This window comes from Aptenodytes patagonicus, chromosome 2 (assembly GCF_965638725.1).
Source record: "Aptenodytes patagonicus chromosome 2, bAptPat1.pri.cur, whole genome shotgun sequence".
NCBI lineage: Eukaryota > Metazoa > Chordata > Aves > Sphenisciformes > Spheniscidae > Aptenodytes > Aptenodytes patagonicus.
The window spans coordinates 22,107,972-22,120,753 of NC_134950.1; the positions used below are offsets into that span (position 1 = coordinate 22,107,972).

At 37.4% G+C, this 12,782-nt stretch overlaps 1 protein-coding gene across 1 annotated transcript in view; it reads left to right on the top strand.

Annotated features, from left to right (window-relative positions):
* The window catches only part of LRP12 (LDL receptor related protein 12), a 53,918-nt gene extending 46,670 nt beyond the window's left edge, over positions 1 to 7,248 (top strand). Inside the window, exons 6-7 of the mRNA XM_076329252.1 lie at positions 633 to 765; positions 4,020 to 7,248. Of these exons, the coding sequence (XP_076185367.1) occupies positions 633 to 765; positions 4,020 to 4,883 (997 nt within the window). The 3' untranslated portion in view covers positions 4,884 to 7,248. The remainder of the gene's footprint in view (positions 1 to 632; positions 766 to 4,019) is intronic.
* The last annotated feature ends 5,534 nt before the right edge of the window (positions 7,249 to 12,782 follow it).

Genomic DNA, 12,782 nt, shown 5'->3' on the forward strand with positions numbered 1-12,782 from the left:
CAACTCCCTGCTCCTCGAAGGACTACCCAAAACTAAACCATATGACTAAGAGCGTTGTCCAGACGCTCCTTGAACTCTGACAGGCTTGGTGCCGTGGCCGCTTCCCTGGGGAGCCTGTTGCAGTGACTGACCACCCTCTCAGTGAAGAAAAGGGGATAGAAGTATTCTGATCACTTAACTATTGAGAATTAAGCTTTCAGATGTTGTTACCAAAATGGAAGTGTGGAAAAGCTGCATTTCTGCAATTAAATATCTCAATTCTGTATTTAACAGCATGTTTCTTCCTGGTATGAGGTAGTCTACAATAGATTACACGTTCTTCAATTTTTATAAAATAATATAAGCATCTCTCATGGTGCTTTTTATATTTAGCCCATGGGTTTTTTGGGTGGTTTTTTTAGGAATTTATTGTTGGGTTGGTTTTGTTCTTGTCTCAACTGGACAGACCCATAGGAGTGACTGCAAGGACTTATTGTATATTCTTTGTCAATTAAATTTCAATTAAATTAATAAAACTTCATCTGCTGAAATGTATTATTTCAGATTATAGTAGTCTGATGTAGTTTTACTCTTAAATATATATATGCACATCACAGTCTTATGTATTATGAAATTTCTTTTCTCTTTGAAAGATCATTTGAAACTCATTTGTCAAGGGTTGAGGCTGAACTGTTAAGAAGAGAAGCTCCTCCATCCTATGGACAGTTAATTGCCCAGGGTTTAATTCCACCAGTTGAAGATTTTCCTGTTTGTTCACCAAATCAGGTAAGATTCCAAAATAGCAGGCAGACCACTTAAATTTTATGGAGACTGAAATAAAGATATTTCTTTATTATATATATAAAGACTCTCAGATGGATCATTAGCACAATTCTTATTTGGCTGATGAATGAATTTCTATCAAAACAACTTTTTCATTTTAAAAAAACCTGGCTTTCAGTTATAATGCTCTTTTGTGAAATAGAAGACAAGTCTGTCTAAGAATCCTGCTGTAGTGCTGTGTTAGGTAGGGTTGGCTTTAACTTGTATTATGTGTTGCAGTTAATACAGCAAAGTTTACTGTTAGCTAATATTGCTAAGCATGTAAGAAAAATAGTTACAAGACCATAAGAAGGGGAATTGTGGGGGTTTTTTTATTTTGAACAGAACTGATTTAATTACACTTACTCTGCTATAGATTTCACTTATTCTTTCATGCATATATGTTCACAAGCAGCAGCTGTGATCCGTCACAAAGGATTCTGCAGAGGAAAAGAGGAAAATAAGTTGCAATTTGCATGAGAGACTTTGAAAACATATCAGAGGACATTGTGAAGATTTTTCAGTAGCTAAATTAGCACTAAACTTACTAATGAGCTTATTAATGAATGTCTATAATGAACACTGTAGAATCCCTCATTCTTGCTGGATGGGTTATCGTGGTTATAACAAAGATCAGTATGTTTCTGTTTAAAAACAATTCTGTACTTTTACACGTTTGGCTTGCTGTCCTCTTTTCCGAAATTAAGCTTCTCCAGTTTGTGATGCAGCTATGCTCACAAGCCTCTTGAGGTAGGGTTAGCTCAAGAAAGTCTGTTAAGACAGTGCAGTTGTCATGCCCAGATGTGTAAGTCCTCTAGTACAGGTAACTTGGAACAAACCAGTGTTTCCTGCACATCCCTACCCTGTATGGGACACTTCAGGTTTGGTGCACATGAACACGTTTAGGAACCATTACGATTTTCAAACAAACTTAGCTTGTTCAGACCCGTTTTTCATCATGAAACCCCACAAAGATGGCCTAAAGATCTTGTTTTTTACTAAAATGAAATCTCCTAATAGAGAGGACAATTCTGGAAAACCCAGACATGTAGTGGCTGCAGTCAGAGATTGGTACTGGAGCTTTTAAGAAGCTGTGCAAGTACTGAAGTTTTCTTTTATCTTTAATTTGACTTAAATTGAATTAACCACTGTTGCTTTGGATATATTTTAAATTATTTTTGAGAACGAAAATATGATGGAGTTTGAAAGACTTACTGAAAGTGGCAATCTTTCATAATGGACACATAACAAAATGTACTTGCTTCATAGTCTTTCTATGTAACCATGATTTCACACTCCATAAAAAGTGATGCATGTACAATAGTTTTGAACAATGAGTGTTAGTGAATTCCCATTACGAAGACCAGTATTTCAGATAAGACTTGTGGCCTTGAAAACTTAAGTAGCTATACTGGGAAATTAACTAGCATAAAAATAAGGAATAGTAGGGAGCAGGCCGTCACCTTCAAAAATAACGAAAAAGTCATTCTAGAGCATTGATGCTTCCATGATAAAAATTTTTACTCTTATTTAATCAATGAAGTTGCATTGTTTAAAAAATTTATTTTTCAGAGGAGAGAACATCAGTAAAAGCTTAAGAGGCAATGTAAATTGAATTCTATAAATTAGAAAGCTCAAACTAAATTCTTAATATGGTTAAGTGTTGGGGGGAGGGAGTCAGTATTAAGTCAGGATGTGTTCAGCTGTCTCTGTTTTGAGCAATATACACATCTTAAGATTGCAAATCTATGTAGGACTGAAGATACCTAGTCGAGGTTTCCTCGAAGTTAGTAGTCTCAAGCTAGAGGAGCCTTGATCGTTCGGATTTGTACGTAAATGCTTTCCACCTAAAACCGATACATGCCTTCAGGGCTGGATTTTCAAGGATGGGTAGCAGTCTCTCCAGTAGCTTTTGAAAGTAAGGCTACTGAACATATGTATTTATGTGCTTGAATTCAAATATCATTCTGTGAACTATTGTAAGGGAAGAGGTAGGTTGTGCATGAAGTATTGTTTGGATGCTGTGCTGTGTATGCCCTGTTGGGTCTGAAGGATTGTGGAAGGGAGCTGAAGCTGACAGCATGAGAACATTTGAAGTTCAGTGTTTGTAAACAAAGTGAAATATATGCATAGAAGTGTTTAACTGGGGGGAAAAAAAGGCTATTCTGAAGAATATTCTGTATTTTTGCCATAATCTTCATTAAAAGATGCGAATATGGACTTTATCCTGTAATTAAACACATCAGTGAATATTTTCAGAATCATGGGCATTTGGCAGATCTTCTACATTAGTATTTGAGAATTGAGCTACTTAGCTGAGGCACTGTTTCCTGTAGGTTTGAGTAAGGGACCCTCAAGTCAAAGGTGTTAATATGTTTGTGTTACCTTACAATTTAAAAGTTATACAAGGTTTTAAGCAGAAAAACTCAGGCATGCATTGTCCTATAGCTGAATGACTAGAAAATGTATACCAAATTTGGGAAATGTATGGTTTAGAACACATAAGATAATTTTAATTAAACAGAAGCATTAAAGCATTTTGAAACTGGAATTAACTGATTATGCCAGAATGGGAAAAAATCAAAATACAAGCCTCTGCTAGAGAGGATATTTAATTTAGTCTCTATTCTAGGCAGCCCCATGGTAGTGGATAAGGAAAGGTCACCTCTGTTAAATCTTTCTGGAAGATTTAGTTTTTAAATCCTAAACTTTTTGAGGCATGTTTCTATGTACTGTACTCTAAAATCCACAGTGACTACTTTATCTTCTTGGTAAGATTGTATGTAACAGATCTTGCATACCTGCTGTACTGGTCTGCACTGGGTCTGTGGATGTATTTCTGTAATCAGTGTTCCATATCCAGGTTATAGTGCCTTGGTTTTCACTTTGCCTTTATTTAGAGGTCCTTGATTTGGGCAGAAACGTACTTCATATACTTCATTGCTCTTCTATTCCCCTTTTTCTTCCATATGTATTTCCGCTTAATTTCCCTGTTCATAATGTTTTTTCCTCAAGAGAATCTAGACTTTTTTCATGCCTGCTTTGTTATTGCTACATACACCAGATCCTTAATATTAAAGATGCAACATTTTTTAATATTTAAGACTCTACATTTAACTTTGTGGTTATATGCTGTTTTGCACAATAGTTGTCGTTCTTTTGTTAGAACAGTGCTAACATACTGTCAGTACTTGATTGTTGCTTGTCTTCTCATTTAGGCTTCAGTTCTGGAAAACCTGAGACTGGCAGTACGATCTCAGCTTGGATTTACCTCAATCAGACTTCCTATTGCTGGCAGATCAAGTAACATTTGGAATCGAATTTTTAATTTTGCAAGGTCACGTCATTCTGGATCATTAGCATTGGTCTCAGCGGATGGAGATGATGTTGCCAGCCAAAGTACTAGCAGAGAAGCTGAAAGAAATAATACTCACAGAAGTCTATTTTCAGTTGAATCTGATGATACAGACACAGAAAATGAAAGAAGAGACACAGCAGGAGCAGTTGGTGGTGTTGCTGCCACCTTGCCTCAGAAAGTCCCACCTGCAACAGCAATAGAAGCAACAGTTGGAGCATGTGGGAGTTCCTCTGCTCAGAGTGGCAGTAGCAGTAACACGGATAGTGGAAGAGAAGTGACGAGTGTAGAGCCCCCCAGCACAAGTCCCGCACGTCATCAGCTCACTAGCGCGCTAAGTCGTATGACTCAAGGCTTACGCTGGGTACGCTTTACTTTAGGGAGATCAAGCTCAGTGAATCAGAACCAAAGTCCTTTGAGACAGCTTGATAATGGGGTAAGTGGAAGAGAAGAGGATGATGATGTTGAAATGTTAATTCCAGTCTCTGATGTAGCATCAGACTTTGACATGAATGACTGTTCAAGACCTCTACTTGATCTCAGCTCAGATCAAGGACCAGGGCTTAGACAGCCTTACAGTGCAACACATCACGGTGTAAGGTCGTGCAGTCGAGATGGCCCCTGTGAGAGCTGTGGCATCGTACACACTGCCCAGATACCTGACACTTGCTTAGAAGCAACAGTGAAAAATGAAACTAGTGATGATGAGGCATTATTACTCTGCTAGGTACGGTTTGCTTAGGAAAGATTGTGTACAAGTTGGAGCAATATCTGTCATTGTTTTGTACTTCACAGTTAAAACTAGTTTTTAGTTTTAAAAAAATCCAGGACAACATTACGTTAAAACTATTTTAGCCTGTGTGGTTGATTAAACATTTCTTATACTGGATGACGTTACGGAACTATTAGAGTGAACATTGTAATGGCTCTGAATACACGATGTGTGTATCCAGTATAATCTGATTAGTCTTTAAACTGAAGTTATCCCAGTTAGTTTCAAATTTAGTTTATCCCGGTACTGTAGTTCAAACCAGAAACATGGCTGCTCAAGACTTATTTGGCTGCCTGTTTAACCCCATATTAACAGGTGAATTTGTACAGAATTATTTTCCTTTAGGAATTGACTCTGTTGTATTATTGCCAACATACTTGTAACTTAATATACTAAATACTGGTAAGGATTGTTAATGTAAAATATGTACTTTTCTTTGAGTTTATACAACACTTTGTCTAAATATTCTTGAATTTCATCATAATGTGAACTTATTTAAAGGGAGGAGGAACTTTCTCCAGGAGCATTCTTTTTCTTTCAGAAGTACAAAATGCAATGATTTGTGAAATTTAGATAGAATAGATAAACTGATGGCAAAAGCTTTTATAGCACTGACTTTCCTAAACTGCAATCTAATATGGTACAGCCAAATAATATGTAAAATCCCCAGTCATTAGTCTTTCCGATTTGAAGTAAAAAAGGGCCGAAGATATTACAATATGTGTTGGTTCTTTAAATATTCGATACGTACAAATACACTACAGAATAAGTTCCAACTGGTAATAGATCTTTCCCTAATACTGTAGGGTGTAAAGCTTGTTTGGACTCAAGGGATTTGCACTAAAATCATATTAAGGTCTCTAATGAGCTTAGTGCACAAGCACTATCACTTTAAGTACTATTATTGTCTAATATTGCAATGGCTATATATTTCCATGGCTCTTTTCTTGGGGTGTTGCATTTTTGTTGCAATTGAATTTGCTTTACTAATTCCCTATTTATTCATTGTATTTAAAAACTGGTTTACTTGGTTGCAGACTGGTTGGTTAAAAAAAAAAAAGAAATCCCTTTTAGTGTCTTTTTTATGATATTACATGTTGGAGCAAAACAGATCAGTGGGAAAAAGTTCATAACTTCCAATTTTGTGATAAGCAGATTAATATGTGGCTACTAGTGTGATAACAAGAATCTACACCTTTTAAAAACAAAAATGTCAACTACTGTTTTATTTATTCTTTGCCAGTCTGTTTTTAGTAGGCTTAAAGATCCAGTATGAAATGTATTTGTGTGTGATTGTATGCTATTTATTAAATTTTAAATACTTTGTTGAATGTCATTTTAAAGCATGTTTAAAGTCTTGTGCATTTCTGTCGTGTTATGCTGTCAGGCAGAACTGACTGAAACGTTTTAATATGTATCAAAATTAAATTGAATTTTTGTTATGTTTTTGCGGTACTTTTAAAGATTAAATCCAAGGTCTGTCTAGCTTTTTATTTTATTTTTTTAAAATCCTCATCTCTGAAGTACAAATCACATGCAGAAGAAACAAATAATTGAATGGATTCCAAAGTGTATATATCTTCTCCCTCTTCTCTTCATTCACAGACACTGGGATGAGAAAAATAAACAGTTTTACCATCTAGTTGATTTTATTCATGAGAGTTAGCAGGTAAATTCTGAGTTCAGGACACGGTTATGTAGATTTGTGCTTTTGAGGAACCTTATGTGCAATACAGTTGTAAAAGATTTTATTATAATGACCCATGCGGTTTCAAGTTTCGGAACAGATCACATCACACTGGTACCAGATCAGGTACAGACTGGCCCATAATTAGACATACTCGAGTAAAAGTCATCAATGGCCATTTTTATTCACATTGAATAATATCTAAATCTGTGGGTAATCTTTAGTCTGATTTCAGTGGCATTGCTTATAGAGCAGGCAACTTTGCAATATGAACATGGTAACACACCCTGAAATATATGTGAACAGTATGTCCTGGTATAAAATACTGGGTTTTTAAACCTTCCTAACTAATTGTCATTAGAAAGTGGTTATGGAAATGTTTGTCCCTGAGGCAGATACATTTTGAAGAGAGAGTCTTCACAGAGTACCTTCGGTGTTAAACACACACACAGTGATCTAAATTTGTTCCATTAGATGACCCAAATAGCATGTACCTATGGACTCCATATTGCAGATGTAAAAAGAACACAATGTTTAATTTGTTTTAAAGGAGAAATGCTACACATTTAACTGAGAAGTTGCATTTGAGAATTTGGAAAATTGTAAATAAAATTCATATTTGTATGAGGCTAATTTGTTGCAGTGATTTTTTTCTTAGTGATTTTGAAGGAAGTGATCGTGTTTTCTTTTGATTAATGTATTAGTGATTGGGTTTTGGGGTTTTTTGGTTTGTTTTTACTGACACTTCCACTAAGTCATATTACTTGATTTCCTTTTTATTCTGAAGAGCTTGAATTAGTGTTTTGTTTAAATGATTCTTAATTTAGCTGTGCTACAATGCTAGGGCATTTTGAACAAAAGTCAGAATGATTCACTTTGGAATTATCTTATTTTCTGTAATAAATCACTTTCATCTGAAAGCTTTGAAGAATGTAGGTTATTGTGAAGTGAGTTTTCTCCTCATGTAAAGCTTTCTGAGCATGGAAGGAGTTTGTCATTGTTCCTTTTCATATATCACACTTTTCATTTGACTTGCATTGAAACATTAAGGGGGCTGACTGAGCTTCCAATGCTGCAAGGGCTTGTTTTGTTTCCAAAGTCAAGTCCATTTTCTCTACAAGTTCAGCAAGTATTGCTGATAACTTCTTGCAAAACAGGTTCCCGGAGGGGATGCTGGAATTAGTTACAGTACCTTGTGTTCCACTTCCTATCCAAATGCCAAAGCAAGAACTTGTGGCAAAGCTTGGATTCGGTCTAGGGAAATCACAGTTCAAGTTTGGGACACAAATACTTTTTCAGTGAGTCTTTACATTTAATACTCACTGCAGATCAAAGTTAATCATGGCTTTTCCTGTTGGGATGAGTTTTTGCTTCCTTTCTGAAAAGTGAATGTTTACTGGCCTGTTTCATTCTCCTGCAGCTATTTGACTGCTGCAGTTGTTCTGAGGAAGTACTGCACACTTCCCATAAATCTTGTTTTAAGTCAACAGCTTTAATCTTCCTGTAGTTGTGATGAGGCTTTTTGTGGGGTGTGTTCTGTTGGTTTGTGGGGGGTTTTTGGCTGTATCTCTTTTCTTCCTCACCTGTGGGTTTCTGAAAATAAGCAGTTGGTCACTGAACTCCTTCAGGACATCAGCTACAATTCAATTGCCCAAAATGGGATAAGTTCTGAAAGGACAAGGGAGAAGTCCGTCTTGTCCCTTTGCCAAGTCACTGAAAGTATGGAGAGGTAAGCAGATCAATAGTTAACTCTCTCCCTTCTCTCCTCTTTTGGGATTTGACTGCTGTAGTTAGCTTTCCCTCATCAAAGTAAATTAAAGTCTATATTATTGGACTTGATATAGAGAAGTTTTATAGCACAACATTCCTTTCATGTCAATATATTTGTCCAGTTGAGGCTTCCATTCACATCCAGTACCACACTATGGTCAATCTGTTTTTCTGGGGTATAGTAACTTGGGGGAAGAGAATGTAGTATTCACTAAATTGAAGTATTATCCAGCAATTCTGATAGACGAGAACGCCTCCATCACTGACAGAGAAAATAAGAGAAGTAGCTCTATAAGCAATCTAGGTTAGTGATTCCTAATCGTGCTTTGAGAAAGGTCTTTTGGGGAAAGTCAGCATTAACAAAATGTAGCTAATCTTTGTGACTATCCAGGCATAAATTAATGTTTGCAATATTTTCCACACACACCCCGAAATCTAGCAGAAGAATTTAGCTTTCAGCATTAGTTCCTCCTTGTGACCAAGTTGCATCACATTATCGAAGTACCAAAGAAAAGATACAATCTGAAATACTTCACTTGCCTTCAATTTGAAAGATTATTCCACATTACAGTCACCCAGTATGCTGCTTGTGCAGGAAGGAAAGGCATGGAACACAGGAGGCAAAAAAATTTAGATGAAAAGATGAGTCACTGTATTTTGAATTTGAATGATGGGAGAGTTGTAATAAAATGGACTAGAAACTCTAAAATATTACATTGTGTAAAGGATTTTTTTTTTGAGATAAGCAATTGTAGGAGACACCCCCGCCCCCCCCCCCCCCCAAAAAAAAAAAAAAAAAAAAATGGGTAGGGCATGTCAAATCAGGAATGTATAAGAGAAGGAAAGGAGTAGTTCTGGTTCAGGGCGCACTTCCTAACAAATAATAATGGTTTCTTCTGCAAAATGTAAAGGACAAAGGAATAAGCTTGTTTTAAGGAATAAGGAAAAAATCCCTGAAATAAGGATATGTTGTAGATATTACCTAACGGGGCAGGTATCTGAAAATCTCAGATTTTGTCACAGCATTGTTGACTTGTGGGGTTACAGAGGTAAGGCAGAATAATCAGTAGAATTGCATTTGTACCTTTGCAACCAAATAGTCATGCATCTAAAGGTATGCCAACAGACACGCAGAAATAATTTTTAGCTGCTTCTCCAGGTGTAGAAAATTGAGCAAGAAGAGTTGGTAAAATTTATTGTTTTAAACCTGTTGTCTTTCCTATGGTCAGTTAAGGACCTTTTACAACGACAGTTAGAGGAAGTGGTTCTGGTGCACCAGATGAGAAACAAAGGCAGGAGCAATGTACGGGGTAGTGGGGAAGGTCATAAACAGACTTCTTATTTCTGCAGTGGTATGGCAAGGAACAGAGGTGTTCGGTTTTGCTTTCTCTTCCCTGGTATGTTGGGCAGCAGTTATAATTCTGACTTCACACTCCTTCAAAAGAGAGATGTTGTTTTGGCCAGTCCTCAAACTCAAATAATATTTTGCAGTGTTTTTCTAGATAATGTATTAGTAAAAATAAGTTTCCAACGGAAGCTAATCTCTGTGCTTTTGTGGTTATGTTTCTTGGAGTTTGGAAAAATCCCACCTATGAACTGGCTTTCTTTGGCTGAGATTATCCACCAGGAAGCAACTGACAGATCTGATGAGGTTTTTTTTCCCAGAATGTCCTGAGACCTGGAACTTCAATGCCTGAGTTGAACTGTCTTTGTGGTCTCACAGATTTTTAGAAGGTGGCCATTTTATTGGACCCTTATGAAGCCACTATGGGAAATGAAAAGACCATAGTATTAGGGTTTCTTAGATGCTCCTCTGCTTGGTCTTTCTTTTCTCTTCCTTGGTTTTGCTGTCTGTGATCCATCATTTGTGTTGAAAAGGTTCAACGAGCAAGAGGCACTTAGCCTTATGAAAATGAGAGAGAACAGTCACCACCTATTGTTGCTTTAAAAAGTAGGATGGTCTCCAGCACATGCAACAGCTTTGGCTGCCTGCCTTCATGCCACAGATGTGGGGCCCAAGGCTGGGTGCTAATGGGCTGCAGCATCACTTCCAATGTATTTGGGGAAAGACTGGCACTAGGAACTTGGATGTGGCCCAGTACTTACACTAAGGAGAGCATATTTATAATTGTACAGATGATATGGAACTACAGGATTCAACTCCTATCATAATCTTTTTTTAGCCTTGTTTTATTATAGGAAACCAATAGGGTGTACTTGCTAGTTTTGGAAAGCATTTACAACTGAAGAAGCCTTTAGACATTAGATTTTAAAACATCACCACTTGTTTGTGTCTGCAAATCATCTCATGAAAGTAGTCAGCACCAGATTGTTCAGAAAACTAGTTGTGAAGTTTTGACAAGGGGCACCTGACTGTTCTCACAATTATGAAGACTTTCCAGGTGCAATTAGATGTAGACCATCTGGTTTTATTGAATGAGTATTAAGTTCCCACTGCAGAAAAAAGGGGTGTGAAAATAAATCCCAGGTGAACAGGCATTACGGATTTTTTATAGGAATTGCAGAGAAATGCCTACTGAGTATTCAAAGTCCTTCTGACTTCCTGAATATGGGAAAAGATAACCATTCGTTCCCTTCAGCAAATCCAGAGTTCACCTCAAACTGACACATCTTTACACCGATCCTCCAAAACCAAGTGCCTTATCCAGCATTACCGAAAGCCAATGGTATCCTTTCTGTTAATTTTCTTGCATTGAAAATCTGCTTAATGATCCAGTCTTCTTTGGAGGAAAGTTGTCAAAAATGAAAAATATGATTAATAACACATCTTCATTAGCTGAGCTTTCTCCCCACTGCTCATCACCAGTCTTCAGTTTCCTTCACAAAATGCCTTTATTGTTTGTCCAAAAGTCTGCATCTCTGCATTTTGAGATACATCTCTGCTTCACCGACTTTTATTTGAAGCTTAATACCAGTAAGAATCTTTGGGTAAGAAAAAGCTGAAGACTGAGTGATGATAGAAGGGCCTTTCAGAAATAAGATATGGTAGGAAGGATGTGAAAATGGAAGCAAAGGGAGGATAAGAGTAAATGGGATAATTACAGCAGAAGATAGAAATTAATAACATTTTATGCTGGGAGGTGGCAGTTAAAGGTTCCAGGGGGAGGTGAGTGAGTGTGTGTGTGTCTCAGAAGACTTTAAACTGATTGTGCCTTCATTATAATGGTTTTTAGAAGATGTCCTCAAGGTCTTCTCAATGTTCCAAACTTCAGTCGTCCATTTCTTACAAACCTATTATTTAATTTGTGGAATTATTTTCTTTTGATAAATAATAGATGCGGACTGGGTTTTCTTCAGGGTTCTTCATCTTAAAATTAAATCAGTTAAGTTAATCATTAGGTTACTGAGAAATCTCTTTGATCATACTTCTGTGATAGCTACACTAAACAAGACATTCCAATGGTTAGATTTCCAGGATTATTTGCTTTGCTGCAGACCACAAAATCATTAGCATAAGATTCAAGTTCAGGGTTGCAATTGATAACTTTCTGCAATGTCTCTCAAATCACTGAACTACTATGTAATATTTTAGGATGAGTAAATGTTTCTTAACAGGAAACTTCTCTGCACAGTTGTTGTGGTTTAACCCCAGCCAGCAACTAAGCACCACACAGCTGCTTGCTCACTCCCCCCTGGTGGGATGGGGGAGAGAATCAGAAGAGTAAAAGTGAGAAAACTCATGGGTTGAGATAAAGACAGTTTAATAGGTAAAGCAAAAGCCGCGCACAAGCAAAGCAAAACAAGGAATTCATTCACTCCTTCCCATCGGCAGGCAGGTGTTCAGCCATCTCCAGGAAAGCAGGGCTCCACCACGTGTAACGGTCACTTGGGAAGACAAATGCCATCACTCTGAACGTCCCCCCCTTCCTTCTTCTTCCCTCAGCTTTATATGCTGAGCATGACATCACATGGTATGGAATATCCCTTTGGTCAGTTTGGGTCAGCTGTCCTGGCTGTGCCCCCTCCCAACTTCTTGTGCACCTCCAGCCTACTCGCTGGTGGGGTGGGGTGAGAGGCAGAAAAGGCCTTGACTCTGTGTAAGCACTGCTCAGCAGTAATGAAAATATCCCTGTGTTATCAACACCGTTTTCATCACAAATCCAAAACATAGCCCCGTACTAGCTACTGTGAAGAAATTTAACTCTCTCCCAGCCCATACCAGCACAACAGCGCAGAGTCAGCCACTGGTTACAGAGCAAAGATTTGTTTTAAACTGTGCAAAGAGAAAGATAAAAAGAGTAAAATGTTTTGTGGGTGAATGAAGGTTACAAAGCCAATTGGGAGCCAGAAGCCTTGTTGCAGCAGTAACACGTATTCAGTGATCACTAAGAATATGGGGCCAGTTGTCCTCTCACAGTATTATAAGGATTATTTCT